We start from the raw sequence: 27,969 nt of genomic DNA, 5'->3' as shown, positions 1-27,969 counted from the left end.
CGGTACGCAGGCTTCTCACTGTTGTGGCCTCTCCCATTGCGGAGCACAGGCTCCAGACGGGCAGGCTCAGCGGCCATGGCTCACAGGCCTAGCCGCTCCGCGGCATGCGGGATCCTCCCAGACCGGGGCACGAACCCGTGTCCCCTGCATCGGCAGGCGGACTCTCAACCACTGCGCCACCAGGGAAGCCCCAGTCACTCTTTTTTGATGTTGGTTGTTTGGTCTGGTTCTCACACTACCACCACCATCATATACATACTGACGTGTGTGCCATTTCAGTCTGTAGTTTTAGTAATTGTTTTACTGCAGGAAGTGTCTTCTAATTCTTTGTCTGAATGTCAGTGCATCTTCAGAGCCACGTATCTCTTCCTTGAGCCTTTGTGCCTCTACTTGGTCTTGTTTTGTAGAGACAAGCATTGCATTAGTTCTATGGGTTCTTGGCGATAGGTGTAGTCATGACGTCATTTGCTCAGGAATTTTCTTCTGCATTCAGGTCATCTGCCAATGCTTCCCCTATTCACCTCCCCCTTTCTTGGCCTGTTGGGCTCCTGGAGGGATCCCCAAGGGCTCAGCAAGTCCAGCCACTGTGAATGGATTTTATCACTAGGTTCATTTAGTACTTTCATTTATATAATTATCCATGGCTCAGAAATAGTGGCACTCTGGGCTTTCCGTTAGGGGATGTGTGTGATGCAGTTGTGGATCAGCACAGACTGTGGGTGTTTTGTATTTACAAGCCCTGTTCTCAGTTCTTAGCATCCAGAGGGGTGAAGTTGGGGTAAGCACCCAATACGTTAAAAAATATGCCCTTCAGTTGAGTATAGCACGGCCAGACATTGTAGGGAAGCGACCACTGCAGGGAAGATGACTCAGAAAGATGCAGCTGTGAGATTGCAAGTTGGGGTATGTGCCAGCAGCTGAGGGTCCGTGACTGCGGTCAGAGTGACTTGCTTTCAAGGCAGTGCCTTACCCACTAACCAAATGCCATGTGTGTGCTGCTGGGACACACAGGGCTGTCCACGTGTCACTCCAGCAGACTTGCTTACTATTGAAAACCATTCCTCCATCTTCCCCAAAGCGTTTGAGGTAAGATACTTACAGAGGCATACACGCTCACATGCACACATGTAATGCCTGCGGAGAGAGATGGAGCGTGTGTCTATCCCACATGAACAGTCTATGCATGGTCATTCTGAAGCATGGTGCCCCAGGGGCTCTGGCTAAGAAATCTGAGACGTGATCTCATCTGTTAGCTCTGTCTAATTCCTGCCTCTGGACTCTCCAGGACTGCACCTACCGTCGGGAGTGGAACACTGCTGCAGCCAGGACTTCCCGAAGATCTGGTCCACTCTCTCCCCATGGCGCACCACCAGGACGCTTTTCCTCAGTATGGTGGCCTGGAATGGTGGAAAGAAAGGCACGTGAGAGTGAACACCCGCCTTATGAGACTTGTTCCAGCAGCTTCTCCCCGTCATCCAGTGGTGGCCTGGACACCACGTCTCTTCCTTCCTCGCTCAGTAGCTACAGCCCGTTTTACCAGGATCATTATGATGAGAACGGGCTAGGAATTGCAGGTGATCTCTGATTTCTTGCAACTTTTAATTTTCTGGGCACTATAGCACACATAGGAAATGAAAAGGAAGTAGAACAAATGACCCACGTCATGGCACAACTGTCTACTTTCTGTCTCTTCCAAGTTCTTATCCTTTGTCTTGGTCCCTTCAGGCTGCTGTAATAAAATACCCTGGGTGGCTTATAAACAACAGAAATTTGTGTCTCATGGTTCTGGAGGCTGGAAGTCTCAGGGTGCCAGAGATCAGGCACCAGCACAGTTAGGTGAGGGCCCTCTTTTGGGCTAACATCTCACTGTGTCCTCACACGGTGGAGGGTAAGGGAGCTCTCTGGGGTCTTTTCCATAAGGTCACTAACCCCTTTCATGAGAGCTCCACCCGCATGACCTAAGCCCCACCTCCAAACACCATCACATTGATCAACAAGATTTCAACATAGGAATTTGGTGGGGGACACAAATATTCACCCTTCCATAGTGACTTCTTAGGAATGATCTGAATCTATCTAAATATAATAATATATACACTTATTACTTTATAATATGATATGTAATTGTAATTCAATTATATAATTATAATCTTTATAATATACTATATTATATCTATCATAATGTACTATATTATACTATCTATTATAACATTATAGATTACATAATATCTATTATATATAATAGATATATATAATAGATATATGTATATACTATTAGATATGTACAAATCTTCCTCAACATAGGATGGGGTTACATCCCAATAAACCCATATAAATTGAAAATATCTTAAGTAAAAAATGCATTTAATATCATTTGATATCTGCCCAACATCAGAGAGAGGACTGGACCACATGTCACTAGTCTGGGAAAATTCAAATTCAAGTATTCAAAATTCTACTGAATGCATATTGCTTTTGCACCATCGTAAAGTCAAACAAGTGTAAGTTGGGGACCATCTGTGTGTGTATCTATATCTATATCTATCTATAAAATCTATCTATTATCTATTTATCAATCATCTTATCTATCTACCTATCTATGTATCTATCTACCTACCTATCTATCTACCTATCTATCTCTCTATCTATCTATCTATCGCTCTATCTAATCTATCTATCATTTAGCCATCCATCCATCCATCCTAGTCTCCTCTGTTGTTGGCACTCGTTTTCTTCCGAGGGGCCCTCTGGGACCACCCCAGTGTTGGTGTGTTAAATGTGGTTCTCTGCTTAAATGTGGTTCACCCTGTTCTCCAGGGTGCCAGGGCGTGTGTTCAGCTCTGGGCACCCAGGGGAGAAGCCCTGCATCTACCCCTTCCTTCTCCTTTCTTGATGGCCCTTCTTTCCCATAACTGGTGTTTTTCTGTTTGGCTGAGTGCTAGGGGAAAACAGCCCTTTATTTTACTTTATTTATTTTGGGGAGAGAAAGGCATCGACAGGAGGTTAGCAGGGTCCAGCTGTGGAAACAGCAGAGCTCTCTGGAGCTCTCCCCCTTTGCTTTGGGCAGGGGCTCAGACGGCCCTTGGGCCTCAAAACTGCAGGGCTCACGTCCACCTTTGCTCTGGGGGAGGTCAGTGCTTTGGTGAATTAACCCAAGGGCTGCATTCCAGGCCGTGGCGTGGGGGGGTCTTTGAGGAGGGGACCTCTATGTGCGGGGTGGCTGGGGGTTTCCTCAGGGGAGCTGGGGCTGAACCTTCTCCTCGCTGTGCTATGTCGGAGGGAGAGGTTGACCTCGAGAGGAAGCCTGAGCACATTTTCTGCAAAAAAGACGGAGAGAATGAGGGAGAGCTGAGGTGGCCGGAGAGGTGAGAGTGACCCGCAGAGGCTGAGGGCGGAGCCGACGTGGAGCCACCAGGACAGCTGTGCGGGGCACAGGCCTCCCGCGGGAGCCCCAGAGGTGACAGACAACCTCTCGAGGGAGGCACTGAGGCTGGGCCGGGACTCTGAAGGAGCTCGCCTCCCAGCCCCGGGGGCAGGGGCGGTGCTGCCCAGCACCAGGCCCAGACCATTCAGGGGACTCAACTCTGGAGCAGGATGGGAAATTCCGCATCTGACAGGCCCGCTGCCTCTGGGGACTCGTGCCGTCAGGGTCTGGGGACACGCGTGCCAGATGCTGGGACACAAGGTGTCGTCCACAGGTGCCCCACTTAGGGGGCCTCGGATCTCACTGGGGCCTCTGGACCAACATGGAAAGATGAGTCACAGATGGCAGAGGACGAGGGGCAGAGCTGACAGTGCCTGCCACAGGAGGTCATGGGGGGGGGACTTGGTCATGCCTGGAGCCACGGTCACCAGGGACGGTCAGAAGGGGGAGGGAGTCTGGACAGGAGACAGCTCCAGCCAGAGGTCTGCTTTGCCCTGACCACTCCTTTTCGTCAGGTGGACCCTTTCTCTCCCTCCCCATCTTTGGCCTCACATCCCTCTGAAGGTGGGCTTCGGGGTGAAAATGTATCTGCTATTTTTTTTTCTTTTGGCTGCCCTGCGCAGCACGTGGGATCTTAGTTCCCCGACCGGGGATCGAACTCTCGCCCCGTGCATCGGAAGTGCAGAGTCTTAACCACTGGACCACCGGGGAAGTCCCTCTATCTTTGCTATTGGGTGATGTGAGGAAGAGGTGACGAGATGTGGCCCTCCTCAGTGTGAACTCCATCACCAGACCCAGAATCACATTCTGGTTTCCCCCAAATACTGGAGAGGAAAATGTAGGTATTTTTAACAGGTAAACACCCTGAGAGACACGGTGTTCATTTGAAACTAGCCAGTGCTACTGACCACGCCCTTGGGATTGATTCTGCCAACAGGGGTGGGGCCTCGAGGGTCTGCACCTCTGGCTGCTCCCCCAGCATGTCTTCAAGTTCATCAAGAAGGACGAAGGGGCCCCAGCAGAGTCCCCGCATGTTGGAAAGTGGTTGGGAATTGCTGAGAAGGGCAGACACCAGAAAGTAGGGTCTCGGGCAAACTGCACCTGCCTCACAAGCGCTCTTGGGTCCGGCACCATGGGCAGCCCCAGCCAGACCCTCCCAACCCCTCATGGGGCCCACCCACCCCCGGGGGGATGCAGAATCTCCAGCTGCCTGACATACAGCGCTCTTCTCGGTGGACCTGACTACATTCTGACGGGTGCATGAAATGCGGTGTTTGTGAGCCGATGGGACGGTCAAAGTCTCCATATGTAGTTTCTCGGGGCCTTGGGGCCGAGTCTTCAAAATGGGCACAAGGTCAAGGTGAAGTGAATACTGTGGTGGAGGGCGCCGATGTTTGGTCCAGGATGCAAACACCGACCTCCGGCAGCTGCAAGGGGAAGGTCGTCTTGCTGTCTTACATTTTTTTAAAATTATTTATTTGGTTGCACTGGGTCTTAGTTGCAGCATGTGGTCTTCCTAGTTGCGGCACGTGGGCTCCTTAGTTGTGGCGTGCATGTGGGATCTAGTTCCCTGACCGAGGATCGAACCCGAGCCCCCTGCATTTGGAGCACGGAGTCCCAGCCACTGTGCCACCAGGGAAGTCCCGTTGCTGTCTTACATTTTGAAGTATGGCTATGGGATTGCCTGCACGGACACCAGGACCCCCTTTCTATTTCATTCCCCCTGCCGAGGACAGATCTTCCCAGTAGGTCACGGGACACACACGTGCTCCCAACCTGGATCTGCTCACTGATGGTCTCAAAGCACCATCACTGCCTTGGGCTGAGGTTTTGGATTGGGGGCATTTTCTTCCCTGGAAGAGCACGGAGGAGTTGAACTTTGAAAGGCAGAGCTTTGCATCAGGAATATTATGGTAAAGTGAAAGGTCCGTGGCGAATGGAATGGACTAACCCCCGGGTCCACACAACAGCAGGGCTGCATCAGATCTTTTGACAAAAGGCGCCGGATGCCTTTCCTGGGACTGCTGTAACAAAGCACCAGCTGCGGGGGCTGAAAACAAAGGAAGCTTATTCTCTTCCAGTTCTGAAGGCTGGCAGTCCAAAATCAAGGCGTCGCAGGGCCAGGCCCCCTCAGAGGCTCTAGGGGAGGGTCCCGGTGGCCCCAGCATCCTTGACGTGTGGCCGTGTGGCTCCAGTCTCTGCCCCGAGGTCACGTGGCTTCTCCCTGTGTGCCTGTCTCCTCGTCTATGAGCATCACATCCCCTGTTTCCTGTGATTAGGTTTAGGGCCTGCAAGATAATCTCCCCATCAAGATTCTTATCTCAGTCCCACACGCAAAGACCATTTTCCTCATAATAGGTGGCAGGAATTGGGACCTTACCTCTTTGGAGATGTTTTTCAGCCCACTACTCGACCATAGCAAAACGATGGCCAGTTTTCCTTTCTCACTACCTGGATGGAGTGACCTCAGGCCAGGGGAGGGTTCTGTTATCGGGGACGGTGTCAGGTTCTCGTTCATTTAAAGCACCAGTGTTCAGACAGAGGCCGAGCTCGAGCTCGGGGCTGAGCATTGCAAGCCAGCTCCTCCCCTCCTTCAATCTGAAAGGGGGGCTCAGCCTCAGGGAGCCCACGGCCCCAGTCCAGGCCGGCCCCCCTCATTCCCAGAGAGTCTGGGCCGGGGGCCCCATTTTCATCGGTCTGGGACTGGCAGGCCTCTGGCTCCCAGTCTGCAGCTTCTCCACCCAGGCCGTTCACCCCCTGAAGGCCCAGCTAAAGAGGTCACCCATTGTCCTCCCAGGGTCCCAGTGTCCCCTGCCCTGCGCTCAGCTCTTGTCTGAACTGGAGGCAAGCTCTGGGGGCCGGTGGGCTCTTGGGGGAGGAGCCAGCTGGCCGATGGCGGAGTTAGGGTGAGAGTGCGGACCCCAGGAGGGCTGGGTCCCTGCCCCTTTCCTGCCCCGTGACCTAGTGCCATGATGACAGAGCTCAGGCTCACAGTGTGTGCGTGTGTGCGGGGGTCACCCTCTGCCCGGGGTGGACGGAGCAGGGGGACCTGGTAGCAGAGAGGTGGGCCCCTTGCTGGCCCACCTGGGTCTGAGCTCAGGGCAGCAGTGTCTGAATGAAAGCTGCCCCTGAGAAGCCGAGTCTACCCGGAGTTGACACAGAGTGGGGCTATGAGCGGCTCATTTGACCTCAGGGCCCCGTCACCTGTAGGGACTGCAGACTGCTACTCTGGGACACGGGCAGAGGCTGAGGCTCCCCGTTCCGTCTGCTGCTGGCTTCACCGTCCTTCACGGAGCTCGGGTCTGGGGCTACACCGAAGGTGTACGTCCTGTGGGAGAGGAAAGAGATCAGTGTCGTGACGACCCTGGGAAGCATCCGGTCGTCACGTGATGGAGAGCATGCCTGCGACGCGACAGGTGGGCTGGGTCATCGTGAGGATGAAGCGAAACAATGGTTCAAAACGGCTCAGTGCCCAGCACACAGCAGCTCTTGAGCCAGTGGTGGTGGTTCACGTTCTCCGTCACCACCTGTTACAGACCGAACTGTGTGCCCTCAGGTGTATAGTCCTGACCCCCAGGACCTCCGAATGGGACCCTATTTGGAGGTCGGACCTTTAAAGAGCTGATGAAGGTAAAATGAGGTCACTAGGGTGGGTGCTAATTCAATCTGACTGGGTCCTTTTGAGAAGAGGAGATCAGGACACAGGGACGACGATGTGGGGACACTGGGAGGAGACGGCCATCTACACACCTGGGAGAGAGGCCTCGGGAGGGACCAGCTTGAGCTCGGGCTTCCAGCCTCCAGGGCTGCAAGAGAAGGGACACCTGCTGTTTAAGTCACCATGTCTGTGATGTCTTGTTATGAAGCCCAAGCAAACCAGTGCCTCGTCCCGTAAGAATCGCCTTCTAAAATAACCAAAGGTGTGAAGATGCTCGTGGCTGGGAACAGGGACAAGGGAGCAGAACAGACACATTAGACAGCATTGCAACACACAGGAAAGGCCCAGAGGCATTAGTGGGTGGGTGGGTGACCACGGTACCCGAGCAGTTGCCCGCGGAGAAGGAACTGCTGCCCGTCTAGGGGATCAAGACAGGTGCCCCGGGTGGGCAGCCGTTTGGGAGCCCTGAGGACCACTGTGGGCAAAGGCCACGGCACACCGGAGCTGTGAGAACTCCAGAAGGTGAGTGGGCGCTGGTGCCGAGGTGAGGAACAGGGGAGGGGCCAGGTGCCGACCGTCATGGATGCAAATCCTCCAAGAGCAAGAAATGGCCAGGTTCCCAGGGGAGATTCCTTTTAGAAAGCGAAAGGCCATCTTTGTAAACTCTAGTTAAAAACAATTTACAAGCACCTCTGGTTCCCTTTCCCATGGGATCTGAACACCTGTCCTGGTGGTCGTAAAAGGACGACTAGTTATACTGAAGCTGTCCTCAGGAGGCCTGTAGTCTGCTTTAGAGCGTGTGGGCTAGCTTCAAACGAGGCTGAGTGAAAAAGATACGTACACTCAGAGGAGAGAAATGGACAGTAGCTAGAGAGGGAAATGGGAAAAAAAGAGAGCTTGTGCTTGATTTTGTTTTTAAGATAACAGCATGTTTGCTTGCTGGGGGGATCCATTGGGGAGGGCCTTGGGATGACAGATGATGCTAGCATGATGCCCTTGGAGGGCATGGGATGCCCAGGAGGGATGGGATGCAACGCGCCTTGAACAGGTGGCCTTGGCTAGGAGTTTGGACCCGGCATCACAGTACGCTGTGGGGAGAAGGGCACGTGGGCCCAGAGGCTGCAGGTGACCAGAGCTGGTGGACACCCTTCTGACGGTTCACCTGTCCCGGTGGATAGGAGTGAGGAATGCAGTAGGTGGCCTCTGGGTTCAATGAAAAAATCGGACACAAATCAACAGGTGGGCAGAGTGTCCAGGGATGCCTGGGCCTCCAGTTTACGGGGGAAGAGAAGGAGGCAGACAGTCCGCTCACGTGAGTGACTGGTAAGGGAACGTCTTTATTACTATTCTCTGGAAAGCATGTTCTCTTCTTGCTCTTTAAATTGTAGTATGATTTTTAACATACAGAAGGCTTACATTTTAAGCATTTAATAATCAGTATTAAAGACACATCTGTTAAGTCTCACCCTAAGATCCATTCCACTGCTTCTCTGCTTTCAAAGCTCTCCCCAGTCCAGAAATCAGAAATACAGTCGTTTAAACTGCCTTCTATTTTAAAATGATTTTCTTTTTCTGTTTAAATCTTGACTCAGAATTAAACTGATATCAGTGTGTGCTGTGAGGTCATACAGAACACCTTTTATTTTACACCCATTTATTTTCCTATTTCTGATGCATTTATCTGATAGGAACCTCCTAATATACCGGGTCTCCTGCTCTGTTAGCTAGTCTGTTCCACGGATCTATTTTTTCTCTTTCCCTCGAGTCAGTACCATATTATAGATTTATAACATGCTTTTAATATCTGGTAGGGTAAATATCTCCTCTCATCACTTTTATTTTTCAAAGTGTTCTCAGCTCTTCTCTCCTATTTATTCTCCCAGATAAATTTTTCAATCACCCAGTGAAGTTCCAACAAACAATCCCATTGGGATTTTCCCTGGAATTTCATTAAACCTGGAAATGGCTCTGGGAGGATTCATTTTGCTCCACCACGAACGTGGTGTGTTTCTACTTATTCGGCCCATTTGTAAATGTTTGCCTTTCTCTCCCACAGTGGCCCCAAGTCCCCCAGTTCTCGTAAAGCTGATGGCTCCCAGGCCTCCATCCTGAGACCCTAACCGGGTCCTGAGCTGGGAGTGGCATCATTTCTCCTGCATCTCAGGGGCCCACAGGCTCAGGCCACCTGCTTTTCACCATCACAACCGTACGCCCGGGACCCTCAGTGCCCACGCGGTGTTTCGATGTAGTGAACTCACTTCTGAAACTGTCTGCCAGTCGTACCTTCTCTTCCCATCTTGTTGCCTGTCCTGTCTTGAGCGGTAAATCCTACTGGCGGTGAGACAGGCTGGGACCTGGGACCTTTTGCTGGGACCTGGGACCCTTTGCTGCAGGCCTTGCACCTGGACACACCTCTCCTCCAGCAACAGAATACAAAGAAACTGTACAGGACTAAAAATAACTGAGTGCATACCCAGTTGGGTCAAATTCTGGACCCAAAAGATACAAAGAGACCAAAAAACCCAACTGCCACTTTTGAAGAGCCTGGAGCAGAAACAGGGTGTCGGGAGCAAAGGCAGGGCACTGCGCAGGCCCCCTGCACACACCGCCACCTAAGGGGTGGGCAGACCACCTAAGTCGCCCCTCCAGCCTGACCCCTGGACGCACCCTACCCTCACCCCATATAAGGAACTAGCTCGCCCCCCCTCGGGGAGCAGGCAAGCAAGGGAACCTGTTGTTGGTTCTCACTCCCCCCTGTGGCAGCAGTGGTCCCAACAAAGCCGTGCCTGAATTTCTTGTCTGGCCTCTGATCAACTTCCATTGATTAAGGAAGCTAAGAACCCTGGTCCCTAACAGCAGGATCCAGGTCAAATAGATTTACACGGCTCATATTCTCACAGCGTCAGATGTCAGCACATTCGACATCTTTAACTGGTCATAAATAGACAAGAACGTGATCCCCATATTCAGACCATTGACATTCCCTCTTCTAGTGAGCCTCTCAGTATTTGCAGTCTCATGTTGACACAGGAAATGCTGGTGGCGAGGTGTGGCCCTCCCGCACCCTGCTCTGGGCCCACAGGGCAGATAATGAAGCCTCCTTATCTATAAATAACATCTGTGAAGCTTACAGCTGGAGAGAAAAATTGAATTTTTTTTTTTTTTTGCTACTCTTTCAAATGAAATACAACCTTGATTACCATGGGGATGTTGGTGATGAGAAGAGAAAGGAAAGAAGGTAGCATTTTAATACTTCTGTTTTTTTCTGAAACGTTGGAGACCCACTTACTGCTTAACTTACACCATAGAAATAGATGTATTTAAATTCTCCCTGGCTTTTAAAAGGGGCACAGCTGCTGTCTGTGGGGTTGTGTGGACCGTGTCTGCTAGGGATGCCGTAGCGAGGTACCATGGACGGGGCAGCTGAAGTAACAGATACCTATTCTCATACAGTCTGGGGGCTGAGTCCAAGATGGAGGTATGGGCGGGGTTAGTTCCTCCAGAGGCCTCTCTCCTTGGTGTGTACTCGGCCGTCTTCTCCCTGTGTCCTCACATGACCATCCTTCTGTGTGTGTCTGCGTCCGGATCTCCTCTTCTTATAAGGACACCAGGCAAATTGGATTAGGGCCCACCCTGTGACCTCATTTTACCTTAGTCACCTCTTTAAAGACCCATCTCTAAATACAATCACATTGTGAGGTGCTGGGGCTTCAGACATCAACGTATGAATCTGGGGGACACAATGCAGCCCATGACAATATCTCTATTATGTCTGAGCTACTTGCCAGGAACTTGCTCTGTGGTTTTGGAAAGTTACTGAGCATGTACTGCTCCAGGGTTGGTACTCTCATCTTGGCTCAAAGAGGACAAAGTGTCCTCTAAGCTCTAACGTTCATGGCTCTTTGTTCGAGATTAGGCTACATACATTCTTGTCTGTGGAGGGTTGAAAACTGCTGTGATTCATAACTATGTTCCATCAATATCACAGTGGTCACCTCTGATCTTTTTCTTCAAAGTAACAGGCAAATATTGTGGGGTCATTTTGTTGCTGAGTGAATCCAGAGACCCTGAACTATTGGCACAAAGGCTGAATTGTCGCATTGGTGATGGGTCACTGATGTAAGGCCAATACTTTTTCCTGCTTGGGTTGCACGTCCCAAGTGTGAATTCTGTGCTGACACCGTCAGGGATATTTATCCACTGTCTGTAAACAGCAGTTTGTCTGCCCACAGCTGAAGTAGCCTCGGGACAGTATCATCGGATGGCATTTCTGCTCAACCAATTAGTAAGGTGTCCAGACATTCTAGGGCCATCTTCTGAATTTAAAAGCTTGAAGTTTAATAAAGTACATTTGGGGCCATTTTAAAAGACTTAGCCAGGACAGCTGAGTCCAACAACAGTGCTGGCTCTCTGTCCTTCTGACCCATAATCACATGTCACTGTTTGTCTTACTTCTTCCCCAGCACAGCTGGGGTGCTTCCAAAACACGGCCAATCAGACACCCCACAGCCCAGCCCAGTACTTAGTTTTCTCTTCTTTTGCTATAATTCTTGTTAATACTTATCAATTCCTAGGGGAAACTTGTTTCTAGAAGGAATAGTCCCAGAAATGTTCAGCTTAAAAGCTGGAACCGTTACTTTGGTGACAGGTGACTAATAATAGATTAACTGTGAGGTGAAAGATGCGATAGCCACAAACTCATTTTCTCCAGAATCTTAGCTGCATAGTTCTAGAAACATCCAGTTTGCCGACTGCCTGGCGACAGTGATGCTCTCTTGTCCTGAGCAAGGACTGGAGGACTTGCTAAAGGACAGGGACCAGACGGGAGCCCACACCACCTGGACCTCAGATGGTCAGTTGGGGTGGAACTGGTATCTTCTCCCTTGTTGCTCCTTAAATGGTTCATTGGACCGGGTGATGGTCTGAGCTGGTTCTAAAAGGAACCAAGTGCTTCTTTGATTGCGTGATGTCATCTGGCCCCTCCACCTCCCTGGGCCCAAGTGTTCTCAGGTCTCAGGGATGACAATGTACCCGATTATCTCTGCAGTCCCTCGTGACACCAATGTCCTGTGATTTTGTTGTGGCCACCGGACACATAGCCGTGTCCACATCTGCAAAACTGTGCTTCTCCGGGACGACTGGTCTACCCACACCTGGGATGGCTGTGATCTTTCCGTGGAAGCCATATCCCTTTCCATGTTGGGTGTGCGAGAGCTGGGAGCCTGGGGCCCACAGCGTGCATGGTGTGCACAGAGCTTGGCCCTGGGTTTGTCTGACTTCTCTCCCTTTGACCCAGTTTCCTTATATTCTTTTCTTTAAACTTAAAATTGATTGATTTAGATTTTGAATAAGTAATGCATTTCTATGGTTCACAAAGTTAAAAATTATGCAGTGGTAGAGGGTGAAAAGTCTCCCTCCCATTCCTATTCCATTCTCCCAACTCCCACCCTCAGTCCTGCAGGTAGCCACTGTTAGACGTTTATAGACATCTTCCCTTCCAGGGAACTTTTATGTATGGACGTGCATGTAAATACATATCGTGCAGATCTAAGTACAGAGGGTAATGTTTTAATGCATCTGTTCCCCACAGTTAGTACTATCCTATACACATTGTTCTGCAACTTCTCTTGGATTTTTTTATATCAGTACATAAAATACTTCCCTGTGATCATTTTTAAAAACCTCAAGTATTCTATTGTATGGATGTATCGTAATTTATTTCACTGGCTTATCTTTAATTGAATTATCTCTTCTACGGTGCTTGTATGCTTCTATAGTTTGTTTTGCTCATAATAAGGAAGTGGTATTTTGTAGTCCTTTTGGGATTATGATCTCAGAAAAGTTTTGTAGAGTAATTGATGTTTTCTGAATGTTTTCAGTGGAAAACCACAAATCAACCAAGATATTTACCATATACCTGCAGGGATAATGTTGCTAGCACGGAGAAGGCAATTTTTACCAACAATGGAACTGTCTAGAAGCATACAAGCACCACGGCCACTGTTTCCAAAAAGACGCTCTCAGACACTAAGTCTGAGAGAGGCGTCTGGGCTGCAGGGGCAGAGTGGCGCTCACCTGTGCTTCACCCAGGTGTCACACTCGCTAGCTCGCTCCGTGTAGTTCTCGGGCAGGAAGCCCCGGCAGCCGGTCTGCTGTGAGATCCCAATCACCCAGCCCTCGCTGGCTTCCTCCTGCTGAGTGGGGTCCACGAAGATGTAGTCACCGGGACTGAGCGTCAGCTCATCCGTGTTCTGCGGTTTGTACTGGAACAGGACCCTCAGGGTCTAGAACGGAGGAAAGTGTCTTCACGTCTCAAGCAAGGATGGGTTCTGTGTCTCCAAGACACATCCAAGCCTCTGTCTGATGACAGTAGAATATGACAAAAGGAGGTATACGCTTGTTCAGGTACATTCAGAAATGAACTTTGGTATCTATCTATCAACTGTCTCTCTAGTTACTATCTATCTATCATCTATCTATTATCTCTCTATCATCTATCTATCTATCTATCATCTATTTACCTCTGTATCTATTTACATCTGTATCTATCAATCACCTATCTACCTCTTATCTACCTATCAATTTATCTACCTATCTATCTATCTCTATCATCTATCTACCTATTTTATCAGTCTACTATCTACCTACCTATTTATCTCTGTTTACTTATTTCTTATATGAAAATCTCAAAGCATAACCAGATGTTCACATCCGCCCGCCTTGGAGTGAGGTTATTTACAGCTTCTCCCACACCACAGAACACGGTGGATTCAATCATACTTGTTCCATGGGTCTGAAGGGAGCATACCAAGCTTTCTATCTAAAGCAATCAGTCCCACGGGGAGGGAGTCTTGAACCGAGGCTTCACTCAAATCATTATCTAAACAAATTAGCAAGCAGCACAATGTACTCGTAAATCTTTGCAACTGTCCATTTTTAATACCAGAAATGTTTCCACTGTTTCCCCAAATTTCTGTGTCTGCGACTTAAATATACAAAAGAATGTTAATTCCAAAGCGCAGACCACAGAATGATTTTAGACAAGGGATAGAAGTCCGTCCTTCTGCTGAAATACCTCCATCCGAGGGCTCCTGCGGGTCAGGGCTCCGTCAGGAGGGCAGCGTTCACCTATTCCCATGGCGGGGTCCAGTCCAGCCGTCCGCCTGCGTTCGCTCACCTGGTAGTGTACAAAGCGCATGTCCCGGGAGTAGAGTGCGGCCGTCCACTGGCAGCTGTGGCCGGGGTGGACAGCTCTGGCCAGCTGCTCCAGCGTCCTCTGGTGGTGGGGATAGAACTTGTGGGCCAGGGTGAGATGCAGCTGCTTGGTGCAGGGCTTCACGGTGCAGTCTGTGAAATCACGCAAACGGGGCACCTTGACCCGGACGTCCGCACTGCACGCCCGGGGGCCTCCGCATCCGGGGGCGGCCACGAGCCCGGGCTGGAGGTGCAAACGCCTTTACACACGCACCTCCTGCCTCTGCCCACTCCCCTCCCCACACCAGCGCTGCCCCGACAGGGCAAGGAGTTGGCCCAGACGGGCCACCACACAGAGGTCACCTCGTTAAGGAGGTACTTGCAGATTCTACGAAGAAGCAGGAAAGCAGAGGGTATAGAGACACAGGTTTTGGGGGTGGCTGTTTGTGGCCCATCAATTTGCAAGCTAATTGTCCCGACAATTGATTCAAATCTCCTTCACCCCCCGGGGTGTGCATGTGACCTGAACGGGTGGGCTCACGCTCCAGTCAATGGCTTTTTGTTCAGTTGCGGAGTCTCTGGAAGAAAATGCCCTAAGCAATGCGATTCCATCGGACGTCGCAGTGCCTCTAATGTTCTGCTGACTTTGGTGAAGCAGGAAGCCCTTGGAGTGGCCAAGGCCCTGGTCTTTTTTTTTTTTTTTTACGCGGGCCTCTCACTGCTGTGGCCTCTCCCGTTGCAGAGCACAGGCTCCGGATGCGCAGGCTCAGCGGCCATGGCTCACGGGCCCAGCCGTTCCACGGCATGTGGGATCTTCCCGGAGCGGGGCACGAACCCGCGTCCCCTGCATCGGCAGGCGGACTCTCAACCCCTGCGCCACCAGGCCCTGGTCTTTTGGAGTGACCTCTGCCCTCATGGCCCCAGCCCTCCTGGACCTCATCCCAGGGCCCTCAGGTTAGTGGGCAGCAGCGTCCCCGAAGCAGCCGGGATCCGGTTTCAGCCGGGTCACAAAGCAGCTTTGTTCCGGGGAGGTGGTGATTAGTGGAACTGCACAGACTCTGGAATCTGATAGACCTGACTTTAGACCCAGCTGCCCCGTTTGGCAGCTGACTTTGGGGACCATCCTGGTCTGACTCAGCTTCAGTTTCGACAGCAGCAACTTGAGGATTGGACGGGCTGTCCTGGGAAACCGACCTCTTAACCGTAAGGTCCCCGGGAAACTTTCAGTAAATCTTAGTTACCTGCTACCTTTCCAACGGGCAACACTTAGCAACACACAGGATCTGTCTTCCCCCTGAAAAACGTCAAGGGTGATGCACCCACTTCCTGGAGCCCAGACTTGGCAAAACCCCATTGATGTCTCCCGTCCTCTATCTGAGCCTTTGGTAGCAAAAGAGAAACTGGCGAGGTCTCCAGGCCCTGAGCTGCGAGGTCTCCAGGCCCTGAGCTACAGGGGAGAGGAGCTCGAAGCAAGAGAGCATGTGGGTGGCGGGGAAATTCCTTTTCTCGGGTGTTCCAGACGAGGTGGGGGGGACAGCCTTGCCGTGGATGAGTCAACGTGGCCTGGGAAAGGCCCGCTGAGGTCATCGTCAGAGAGATCACTGAGTCACCTGATCTGAATGGGCGCTTGTCTATTTCTCTGTGTGGCCCATGCCCCTGGGGACCGTGAGCTGGCCAGGATCATGCTCGCTGGCTGAGCTGTGCCTGGTGCCTCCTGATCCATCAGGGTCAGGCCCAGGGTGCAGGCTGTGGAGGGCAGGGCAGAGCCTGCTAAGGGGTGGGCGATGGACGTGAGGTCAAAGCCGGTTTCCCGGGGTGCGGAGCGGGTCAGCACAAAGCCCAGGAGGCGTGAAGCAGGACGTGGCTGGGCTCTAGTGCCAGGTCCACCACCCACTGGCTTGGGGACTCTATTGTCACAGATGGCCACACCCTGGGTGGCCTAGAACAACAGAAATTTGTTCTCATGCGTCTGGACGCTGCAAGTCCAAAACCAAGGTGTTGCAGGGCAGTGCTCCCCCGCTGAGGGCTCCCGGGGAGGGTCCCTCCTGGCCTCCTCCAGCTCCTGTGGCCCCAGCATTCCTTTGCCTGTGGCCATATCCTTTAAAGCCTGCCTCCGTGGTCACATGGCCTCTCCTCTGTGTCTCTGTGTCTTCTCGTCATACAAGGACACCGGACTTAGGGCCTGTCCTACTCCAGTGTGACCTCAACTAATTACATCTAATAGAGAACCTATTTCCAAATAAGGTCCTTTTCTGAGGTTTTGGTGGACTTGAATTTTAGGGGACACTTTTCAACCCATGACAGTGACCTTGGGCAGGCACTTTACCCTGCACAGCCCTCAGTCACTCTATTTTTAAAATGAGTGGTCATTAAGAGCCACTTTTGGGGGGCATGGGAGTACGTGAGGTACTAGGCCTGCTCGGAGGCAAGTGGCTGATACACTGCATCAGGACAAGAGCCATGTCCGTCGTCCTTCTAGAGACAAGGAGATTCAAGAGCCATCCCCTGAACTCACGTTTACGTAAGGGAGGCAATCCGCAAGGACATGGGGTAAGGTTATCATTATCTAGCAAATATGATCCCAGACTCGCCAAGCGAGCCTCCAAATGGAAATCTGGGACTAAGGAAATTATTCTTGTGACCGGCATCTGCGTTCATACATGTCTGCAGGGGGCAGGGAGGGAGGTGCCCCAGCCTACGATCCCCTGTCATCATGTGACCACACACCGTCCCTCCTGGGACAGTTTCCCAGCAGCTGGAACACGGCTGAGTGTTCTGAAAAACCGCATCGATGCAGACAAGGCTATTCCCACTTAGAGAAGCGCCCTCTGCTAGCTCTGAGTCTTTCTATTCGCTCACTCTGTTTTGTTTTTAATTAATTTTTATTGGAGTATAATTGATGTACAATGTTGTTTAGTTTCTGCTGTACAGCAAAGTGAATCCGTTATACATATCCACATAGCCACTCTTTTTTAGATTCTATTCCCGTGCAGGTCATTACAGAGTATTGGGTAGAGTTCCCTGTGCTCTACAGCAGGTCCTTATTAGTTACCTATTTTATATATAGTAGTGTGTATATGTCAGTCCCAATCTCCCAATTTATCCCTCGCACCCCTTTCCTCCTTAGTAACCGTAAGTTTGTTTTCTACATCTGTGACTCTACTTCTGTTTTGTAAATAGGTTCATCTGTACCATTTTTTTTATTCCACGTATAAGTGATATCATATGATATTTGTCTTTCTCTGTCTGACTTAGCTCACATTTTTGAAGGACATCCTGGCCTGTTACAGAGGTTCTAGCTAATTGTTCAGCCTCAGGTTAAGGCCATGTCATAGTTGCTGGCTGTGAAGGGCCAGGTGGGTGTGGAAGTGACCTGGTGAGGGTGCAGATAACCCTGTGCCCGGCCAGCCCGTAGGATGACCGTCGCTGCATCGGGGAGACAGCCTCACTCTTGCTGCCCTGGGGTCTGCCCATCGCATCTGAGTGTGGCGAGCTCAGTCCCTCAGGCACAAAGGGACCACTTTCTATTAACCGGGCCCTGCGTGTGCTTCTGCCTGGGGCTGCCTACCTGCTAAGATGGAAGCTTCCGTGGCGAACATCACAGCAAATTCCTGGATGATGTCTGCGGTGCTGTCATTCACGAAGAAGCCCAGGTAGCTGACGGAAGAATGGAGAACCAGAGGCACGACCGAGGGGAAGGTGCCCAGGGTCCTATCCCCGGCTCTCTTCAGTGCTTCGTACAGACACTCCAACTTCTGGTCCTCGCACTGAGGGACAGAGACAGGACAGTCACCTGTTACCTTAACTAATAAAAATCAGGCAGCCTCGGGAGCCTCTTTTCTGTTCACGATGCTGTAACATAATTTAACTAGTCCTGGCGTTTGGGGTGATGGATCCGTTCTATAGCTGGTCCCCAGTTTCTTGTAGAATTCAGGTCAAGCTCTTTTTGGAATAGAATAGCCTTTGAGTGCCCAGGTCAAAAATCCCTTGTCCCTCTAAATATGTGCCGCACTGCACGTTGAGTTGACCCAACCCTGCATCACATCCTGAGCCCCGTCCTCCAGTCCTGTGGCCCACAGCTGGGCTCAGTGCTGCATCATTGGCTTCTGGAGGTTTCCTGTAGACGCCAAGGCAGCCCCGGGGTGCACTGCTCACAACCTACCCTACCGAGGAGGGTTGTAGCCTACCCCTCAGCTGCTGACCTTCAGACCCGGCAGCAGGCCACACACTCGGCCAGTGATCGGGCCATCCTTGCCCCCAACGGGGTCTCCTCTGACGTGGTCTTGGCTCACAAGCTCCCCCTCAACCCTGCTGTCACCCACTCACCTGCCCTCTGGCCACACAGCCCTTGGCTCCTTGCTCAGTGGGAAAGACTCCACGTGGCCGTGTGGGACCCCAGTGGAACCCTGACAGAGCCACCCCCTTCGGGGAGCCGGCCAAATCCTGCTCTCCCCAGCAGCTGGCTCCCTCTGGGCTTCCCACAGCCCTCTTAGTTCTCTGAGTTATGAACCTTATCGTCATTGTTAATGCACACCCTCGGCTCCCCTGCTAACCAGGAGCGCACTAAATTCAACCCTTTCTGTTGTACCTTTGCAGTCCTCGTAGGGCCTGGAAAGCACGTGGTGCCTGGCGGGCACTCATCTCATGTAATCTGGGAGCATGGAGCCACGTTATGCCCCGACCTGTAGCTGACGGCGCCGTGTGGTGGCAAAGGGGCACTCAGCCACCAGGGCAGGGTGGGGCGTGGGGCGGGCGTGAGGGGGCAGCCACCTCGAGAGAAGGGAAATGTGTGTGCGTGTGTCTACGTGTGTGGTGTGTCTGTGTGTCATGCTGGGCGTGTCTCTGTGTGCATATCTGTGTGTGTGACACGGTGTGTGCGTGTGGTGTCTCTGTGTGTCTGTGTATGTGTGTGTGCGTTCACAAATGGACATGCCTCGACAGGCTGGGAGGAGGAGTTGGAGGCCCCGGTCAGCTCTCTGGCTGTCAGGACCCGGTGTGTCCATTTCTAAGGTCATGTTCGTTGCTGGCTTCACTGCCTCTCCTTTCCCTGATGAGCTCCTAGGACAAGCCAGGAAGGAGCCTGTCACAAATGCCATCAATGTGCAAGTAGGGTGACCAACTCACCCTGGTTTGCCTGGGACTTTCCTGGTTTCAGAACCTGGGAATCCCTCCCCACTGGCCCTGACAAATGAGGATGATTGTCAAGGGCTTTGGAAGATGCTGCTTCTCCTGGGCATCGTCTGGAAGGCTTCCTGCACAGGTTTGCATCCCCCTTTCCGTGCAGCGCAAAGGAGCCTGGAACAGAGGGCTCCTTGGGCCCCAGTGGGACCCTTAGAGTTTGCTGGCAGTAGAGCCGGGGTGGGGCCAGGGTGTGCCCTCTGTACTTTTCTCTGGTCGGGAGCCACAGTGGTGTCTGCCCCTCCTTCTCTCATTCTCATGTCTCCCTCTTGTCTTTTGAGCATCCCAGGTCCTTCTCACCTTCCCAGGACCCCATCCTGGGAGCTGGAGCTGGCTCTCTGAACATCTTTCGAATCAGAGAACTGGTCCCCCAGGCAGGGAGAAGTCCTACGTCTGTGGCTGGCCAACCCGTTCTTTAGTTGATCCATCACACATCTGTGAAGCACCCACTCTGTTTGAGGCATGGTGCTGGTCCCTGGGGGGCAATGGTAAGTGAATTATCCTCCTTCACTTGAGCGGTTCAGTCCAGTGAGGGATGCAGAGCTGAACCAGACACATGGCCATGCAACAGGGGAAGAGTGCCACTAGACTTAGAAACAAGAGGATGGTGGGAGCACAAAGGGCAGCAACCTCTTCTGCCTGGGGAGCTGGGGAAGACTCAAACAGGGAGGGGATAAATGAGTTGGGTTCTGAAGGATGAATAGAAGTTGACCAGATGAAGATGAGGAAGAAAGTAAAGGATATCTCACACAAAGAGTCCGGGTAACACCACCATTGTGGACCACCCTGTGAAAGTAAACCCCTCAATTTTGCCCCATCACCACCTAGTTATGGCAGAAAATGACTCAGCCGCTGTGTTAATGAGCATTAAAAACTCCTTGGACCGACTCACCGTGAAGAAGTCACAGAGCGTTATGTGAGGGAAGACCTCATGCGCTCTGTTCTTTGCGCACTGACGCCTGCTCTCTCTCCAGAACTCTTGAAGTTTGTCCAGCAGGGGTCCCGTGGGACAGAGGAAAAGGGCGTACTCCTGGGGGATGGGGTCGTCGAGAGAAGGGTCATTGCAATGGCAGTGCAGCCTGCAACAGAGAATGGGACACTGTTACCTGGCGTCGTGGCCAAAAGAGTCTTTCCCCATGGAGGACACAGGACAGTGGTGACAGCAACTCAGAACAGCAGGCCGTGCAGAGCAGAGATGTCCATGCCCGGGCGGGACTTGCCGAGCATGGGGCTGAGTGTGGCCGCAGAGCAGGTCAGTGTCCAGCCAGGTCTCAGATCCTGGCTAGTCTGATTCCCAGGCCAAAGACCCAGAAAAGCAGAGAAAGGTGACAGAAACACTCAAAACCTGGTCTTCTAGTGGTCTTTGTGGGCCAGTCATCTCCTTAGGGTTGAAAATTTTGTGGAAAAAAACTCACACTTTAATTTTATCTCCAACTTCAAATTAAGTGTAAAAATCAAAGCCACAAAGAACTAGACAGAACTTAGGTGGCTACTATATTTTCTTTCAATTCAGAAAGTTATTTTAAATACTAAGAAAAAAAATACTAGGAAAAATGACATAGAGCCCCCAATTCAAGTTCATTCTCACCAATAATAAAAAAAAAATGGGGGCTTCCCTGGCGGCACTGTGGTTGAGAGTCCGCCTGCCGATGCAGGGGACGCGGGTTCGTGCCCCGGTCCGGGAGGATTCCACATGCCGCGGAGCGGTTGGGCCCGTGAGCCATGGCCACTGAGCCTGTGCGTCCGGAGCCTGTGCTCCGTAATGGGAGAGGCCACAACAGTGAGAGGCCCGTGTACTGCAAAAAAAAAAAAAAAAAAAAAAAAAATTGAGGCAACCACGAGACACTGATTTTCTCACTTGTCAAATTAACAGAATGTCTTTGAGAGGGTGAAAGTTAGGCTTGATTGTGTCGAAGGTGCAGTGAGACTTAAGGATGAATTTCTGCAACCTTTACATATAGCAATTTGCTAAGATGTGTCAATAGCCTTAAAATACCCATTCCATTTGAACTAATAATTCCACTTCCAGAAATTTATCCGAGGGAAAAAGTATAGATAAGACTTCATATAACATATTTATTGTATGGTTATTTATAATAGGAAAGAAGGAAAAAACGAGAAAAAAGACAATAACTTTATCATGCAGTCATTGGAAATTATGGATTTGAATAATTTTTGATGACTCAGAGAAGTGCTTGTGATATAATATTAAATTTAGGAATCAGGGTACAGCCACTGGAGAAAACATAAGAGACACACAAATACCTTCTCCTTAATAAAAAAAATACCAATAGAGGAAGCTATACCCCTTCCATTGTAGCTCACTTCCCCTTTTCTAGAGGAAACCTCAGGTCTTAATCTGCTTGTTTTCTTCTAGACCTCTAGGTAACAAATCCACAGATAGCACTTGTGTGTGTTTTATATAAATCATAAGCTATTGTTCAAATAATTCAGCAACTTGCATTTTTTACTCGACCCTGTGGTTTTGTAATCTCTCCACATTGATATACATACATCTGGGGAAGTTTGTCAGAATGAACCTTCTAAGGTCTGTATAACAGCACATCATTTACATATCTCATCCACCCATGCCACTGATGGACATTTAAATTGTTTTCTTTTTTCTAAATTTCACAGCTCTGTGATCAAGATCTTTGTACATGTCCTTTTAGGTCCTCTGTGTTTCTTCAGGGAATGTACTTGGACAGGAACTTCTGGGTGGCAGCTAATTCACCGCTATTGCAGCTGAGAAAGTGAGAGACCACCTTCCCCTCATTCTCACCAGCACTTGAAGCCGCCTTTTGCTGTTAACGGCATCCTGATTTGCCCCCGATTAGGAGTGCGGTTGGTCCCACTCTCACAGAATCTAGGGGACCCACCACCTCCCTGTTCTTCGGTGGGTCTGCTGGGCTTTCTGGCTGAGTCACCACTAGCACGACCCTCAGGGCAGTGGGTTTGGTTTTTAATTCCAATTCTGCAATGGACTTTAGGGTTAGCCTAGCCCAGAGGGTCCCGGGTGCTTCCCTTTGTCCCGTACAGGGCGGGCATTTTTGCCCTTGGCCTAGAGTTTTTGGAGGAGGAGGGGGTTCCCGCCGAGGACACTCTGAGCCCTAAGAGACCTGGTGCCTGTGTCTGCCATCCTGCTCTGGGGAGGGCACCCCAGCTTGGCGGGACCTGGGGTTTTTGTTTGATTTTCGCTGCAGCTATTCCGGGGAGGAGCACGAGGGGACTTCCCACCAGGGGAAGGATGATGGCATCAGGTCACACGAGGGCGGGACTGAGTTTTAGAGAACGGGGTGTCCTCTTTGATTCCCAGGGCTGGAAACCGAGGCCCGTAGCAGCAGGAGGCTGGCAGAGCTGCAGAGCTGAGGGCTGGCTGAGCCTCCTGGAACCCAGAGCTCCCCCCAGCCCCCAGGCACCTGGCACCCTGAGAGGCAACGTGCGAGGCCTTGGGGGGCATTCAGCACCACCTGCAAGTTCTCGCCCCATCAGAGGTGAAGACGGTGGCAACCTCGCCTTCATATCAGCAAGAATGGCTCTGCCCTATTTACTCAACAAATCACATGGATATTACTCTTCACTGACAGGCACGTTTGGATTAAATCAGACTTTTTTTTTTTTTTTTGTGGTACGCGGGCCTCTCACTGTTGTGGCCTCTCCCGTTGCGGAGCACAGGCTCCGGACGCGCAGGCTCAGCGGCCATGGCTCACGGGCACAGCTGCTCCGCGGCATGTGGGATCTTCCCGGACCGGGGCACGAACCCGTGTCCCCTGCATCGGCAGGCAGACTCTCAACCACTGCGCCACCAGGGAAGCCCTAAATCAGACTTTTAAGTGAAGAAAACGTTGTTCAACGTTCTCTCTCTTTTGTTTTCCATTTTAACCGGGGCCTCTTTATTCCTTTCCCTGGGTGCTGGGTGGGCGGCATGGAGGCTCCCCGCCCCCTGGAGTGTCCTGGGCACTTCCCAGCGCTCACCCTGCACCTACCAGTCTGACGCCTCCGCAACCGTCTTCCTTCCAGTCGCCGCCAACGCCTTGAGCCTGTGGGGAGGGAGAACGCGAGGAGCTCTCAGAACCTGCCTTCTGTTCTTTGGAAAAGGTCAGAGAGACAGGAGTGTCCCTGCAGCACATGGGACCTTAGGGGGTCACCCCCAAGGGCTGGACAGCCAGACCTCACAGTGGGATGCAGCGCCCAGTCCTCCGCCCTCCGCGTGGCATCACTGTGGTTTTGGAAACGCAGACGCCCTGCATCTCAGCCCATCATTTTCCCTCCCTGGCCCCCACCCCCAGTCCCTGGCACGGAGTCCAAGGGCTCCTGTCCTGAGGTCCACCCACACCTGAATCCCGCGTCCCCATCCCTCCCCAACGCACCTGCTCCCAAGCCAGGTGGACCCGCTCTTGGACCCTTGAGTCGGCTGTGCAGGGCCATGTCCCAGGCTTGCACACGTGCCTCCCTGCCAAGATTAGGCCCGGTGCCAGCATGTCCTGGGGCAAATGGCACTGGGTCTTCCAGGCTCGGCTCAGACGTTTCTCTTCCAGGAAGCCCTCCGCAAACCACCCAAGCAGGATGCCCGTGCAGCTCTCCTGCACTTCCCCACTGCACATATGGCCACATTGCCCCTCATCTCAGTGGACTTGAGTCCATCTACCTGCTCAACTGGACCACAAGCTCCCTGGGCCCAACCAAGTCTTACTCATCCTTGAAACTGGGATGAATGTACACTGAATGGAGTTTAACTGAAGGGGACTGAACTGGACAGATGGAGTTTGGTGAAGGTAATTCATCCGGGAATTCAGCCTGGAAATAGCTGGAGTTGACCAGGCACCCAAGATGGCCAGTGCCCAGCACTGCTATTTCAGAGGATACTGGCGGGGATGAGGCTGCCTGGAGAGGTTAACAGGAGCCTTACCTGGGTGCTCTCGCCTAAGGGAGACGTTTAAAACACGTTTCTCCACCTCCAACACGCAGCTGTTTAAACTGGAAGGAATTTTGAGTACGTCTCCGATGGTGGCTTTGGTCACGTAATAAAGCATGAGTGTTGCAAGCGTGAGTGTTACTGGGAGTGGGGTTCCAGCCCTGCCCCTCCAGAATCTGCCCTCTCTGGCCTCGGTGTCCCCTTCTGCCTCTGACGGATGGTGCCCGGCCCATGGCAAGCTCCCTGCACACGCCTGGTTCTGTTCCCGTCTCACAGACCCCCGCTTTACTATGAGCATAACATGACAACAAAGTCCTGATTTGGGTTGGGGAGGAAAGGGGTCCAGCCTCAGTCATTCCACGCAGTTGGGCAAGGGTTTGTCATCTGTCTAAGGAGAGTTTGCCCCCCCCCCCAAATCCGAGGTTACCTAAGGGGACTTAGGATGTATTTCCCACATGAATAAGCAGGTGAAAAGCCCCAGATCTAAGAAAACTGTGGAAGCTGCAACCTGCCGTCGGTCTCAAGCTCATTGTTTTGGGGGACCCTGTCCTCTCCCAGAGGGTGACCTTCAAGGTGGAGTCATCTCTGTGTGGCCCTTCTCCTTGGGCAAGTAGGATCATGTCCACCCTGCTCGAGGAGTTCCTTAACCATTTCGCTCCATTATCAGACATTCAAGAGAGCCCCCCTCTAAGGACAAGGGGTTTCCCTGCATATTTAGAACTGCATTCTTGTGTATTTCAAGAGGTCCCAGCATCAGAGACCCACCCGGCTTTGGGGCTTTCAAATTCGAGTCTAAAAAGCTGTCTCAGATTCACTGAGCTGCCCACAGAGGGGGTACAGCCAGACCCCTCCAAACCCTGCTTCCAATTTTCACAAATTTCAAGGTCCCTCCATCACCAGCCAGCAGAGTTTGTCTTTAAAAGGCAAAGATCGTGTCATTTATAAAAGCAGAAAAGGCCTCATTTTGAGCCAGTCTCTGGCCCTGCATGGTGCACCCCTTGACAGGAAGTAAGTGCTCTGAGCCACCTGCAGTTTTGTGGCCCCAGAGGGGCCAGCTCAGGGTCCAGGGCACATGGCCAGCCAGGGCGGTACTCACGCGGTATGTGCCGGGAAGCCCATGCCCAGGAGGGGGTCCAGGAGCGAGGTGGTGCTGCGGCCCTTGAGCTTGTTGGAAACCTTGGCATAGATCTGAGTCTCACCCGCTGCCATCTCTTCCTGATGCCGACTGAAGCGAGCAGATAAAGCAGGGAGGGAGAGGCAGGGGAGGCTGAGGCTGAGAAGAAAAACCTCAAGCCCTTTTTGATCTTTCCGACAAAAGCTAATATCCTGTTTGCATGAGCTATTGGTTTTCAGAATTCTCTTTGCAGAGTATGGGTGTAGTCAACCAAGCCCCTTCCACAGTGGGGTTTGGAGTCTAGAGGTCCAACCGAGTACCTGCATGGGATCGGCCTTGGCTCTGACTTGGGCTGTATTGGGGAGCGAGTCGGCCTGGGAGGGAGGGGGCAGGGTGGAGGAGGGGAAGCCGGTGTGGGGTTAACTCTGAGCCACTGTATCTTAGCTTCCTTATCTGCAAGACACTGCATCTAGTGTCCCTGCTAGCTCTAAAAGTTTTGGCTCTTCTAGTTATTCATTGAATTTTTTTTTTAATTTAAAAAACTCTTAAAGTTTAATATGCATGCAGAAAATCTGATGAATCCTACATGTACAGCTCAATGCATTTTCACAAAGTGAGCTTGCTCACCTCATCCTCCAAGACCAGCAACAAAACAAAGGTCCTCAACCAGGGCAATTTTGGCCCCCATCCCCAGGGACCACTGGCAATATTTGGAGACATTTTTGGTTGTCACAGCTGGAGGAGGGGGTGTTTGCTACCTGCACCCAGTGGGCTGAGGCCAGGAATGCTGCAGCACATATGACAGCAAAGAAGGGCCCAGACCAAGATGTCAACAGATGTCCTGTTCTAGAACATCCCCAGAACCTCAGAAAACCCCTGGCCCCCGGCATCATTCCCCCAGCCTCCTAGTTTTCTCCTCCCTCCCCCAAAATGTAGCTGCTGTGCTCATACATATATGAATTTTGCTCATCTTTGAATCTGACATAAACAGAACTGTATAGCGTGTACTCTTTCATGTCTGATTCCTTTTGCCCAAAATCGTGAGTGTGAAATTTATCCACGTTATTGAGTGTAGCCATGGCTCACTGTATTGCTGTGGACTACCAGATAAACGCACCATAATTTACTTCTCTAGCTCTCAGTTGACGTACATTTGGGGGGTTTTCAGTTTTGCCGCTGCACACGTTCTTGTATATGTGTTTGAGTGCTCCATGCATGCATTTCTGTTAGGTACCCGTCTAGGTGTGGGATAGTGAGGTCATAGGACATATGCATCCTTCATTTGTACCAACTTGCCCCCTTGCCAGCAGCGGATGAAAGTTTCTTCTGCTCTACATCCTTGCCCACACTTGATGTTATCAGTCTTTCAGCCAGTCTGGGGCTGCGTCGTTGTATCTCACTCTGGTTCTAATTTGCGTTTCCCCAAATGTCAGTGACACTGACCACCACGAGACAGGCTGTTGACCATCTGAATTTCCTCTTTGGGGATGGGCCTCTTCTAGTTGTCTGCCATTTTTTTTTTTTTTTTGCGGTACGCAGGCCTCTCACTGTTGTGGCCTCTCCCGTTGCGGAGCAACAGGCTCCGGACGCACAGGCTCAGCGGCCATGGCTCACGGGCCCAGCCGCTCTGTGGCATGTGGGATCTTCCCGGACCGGGGCACGAACGCATGTCCCCTGCATCGGCAGGCGGACGCTCAACCACTGCGCCACCAGGGAAGCCCTGAGATCGCTTATTAATTCTAATATTTGGTAGATGCTTTTGGATTTTCTATGTACACAATTATGTAATCTTCAAATAAGGACAGTTTTCCCCTCACTTTCTAATATTTATAAACTTTATTTCCTCTTCTTGCCATATTGTCTGGCAAAGACCTCCAATGCCATGTTGAATAAAAGTGGCTTTTTGGTAGATACTCTTTATCAAATAAAAGAAATTCCTTTTCACTCCTAGTTTACTGAAGTGTTTTAGAATTTCATTAATGGATATTAAATTTTATCTTATGCTTCTTCTGTGTCTATTGAGGTGATCATATTGTTTTCCTTTTTTATTCAATGAATGAGGTAACTTACACCAATTGACTTTTTTTTTTTTTTTTTGCGGTACGCGGGCCTCTCACTGTTGTGGCCTCTCCCGTCGCGGAGCACAGGCTCCGGACGCGCAGGCTCAGCGGCCATGGCTCACGGGTCCAGCCGCTCCGCGGCATGTGGGATCTTCCCGGACCGGGGCACGAACCCGCGTCCCCTGCATCGGCAGGCGGACTCTCAACCACTGCGCCACCAGGGAAGCCCCCAATTGACTTTTGAATGTTAAATCGATCTTGTTTTCCAAAGATAAAACCTCCTTGGCTATAATATGTTATCCTTTTAATATATCGCTGGAATCAATTTGTTAATGTTTTGTTTAAAATCTTTGCATCGATGTTTGTAAGTTGGCTTGGACTTTTGCTTTCCCTTCTTGTAATTTCCTTGTCAGGTTTTGGTATCAG

General features: G+C 51.3%; 1 protein-coding gene and 1 non-coding gene across 2 annotated transcripts in view; one reads left to right on the top strand and one right to left on the bottom strand.

Annotated features, from left to right (window-relative positions):
* UBASH3A (ubiquitin associated and SH3 domain containing A) overlaps positions 1-25,733 on the bottom strand; it is a 39,956-nt gene extending 14,223 nt beyond the window's left edge. The window contains exons 1-8 of the mRNA XM_024758241.1: positions 25,466-25,733; positions 23,441-23,494; positions 20,347-20,533; positions 17,845-18,043; positions 14,260-14,429; positions 13,158-13,366; positions 6,629-6,752; positions 1,298-1,397 (exon numbers count right to left, since the gene is read on the bottom strand). Coding sequence (XP_024614009.1) covers positions 1,298-1,397; positions 6,629-6,752; positions 13,158-13,366; positions 14,260-14,429; positions 17,845-18,043; positions 20,347-20,533; positions 23,441-23,494; positions 25,466-25,578 — 1,156 coding nt within the window. The 5' untranslated portion in view covers positions 25,579-25,733. The remainder of the gene's footprint in view (positions 1-1,297; positions 1,398-6,628; positions 6,753-13,157; positions 13,367-14,259; positions 14,430-17,844; positions 18,044-20,346; positions 20,534-23,440; positions 23,495-25,465) is intronic.
* Positions 7,770-7,902, top strand: LOC112408702 (small nucleolar RNA SNORA61). The gene has a single exon (XR_003004987.1). It is a non-coding gene; the product is annotated as a small nucleolar RNA SNORA61 (small nucleolar RNA).
* Positions 25,734-27,969: the final 2,236 nt, after the last annotated feature.

Source organism: Neophocaena asiaeorientalis, unplaced genomic scaffold, assembly GCF_003031525.2.
Source record: "Neophocaena asiaeorientalis asiaeorientalis breed wild unplaced genomic scaffold, Neophocaena_asiaeorientalis_V1.1 scaffold45, whole genome shotgun sequence".
NCBI lineage: Eukaryota > Metazoa > Chordata > Mammalia > Artiodactyla > Phocoenidae > Neophocaena > Neophocaena asiaeorientalis.
This window is presented reverse-complemented; position numbering and strand designations above follow the sequence as displayed.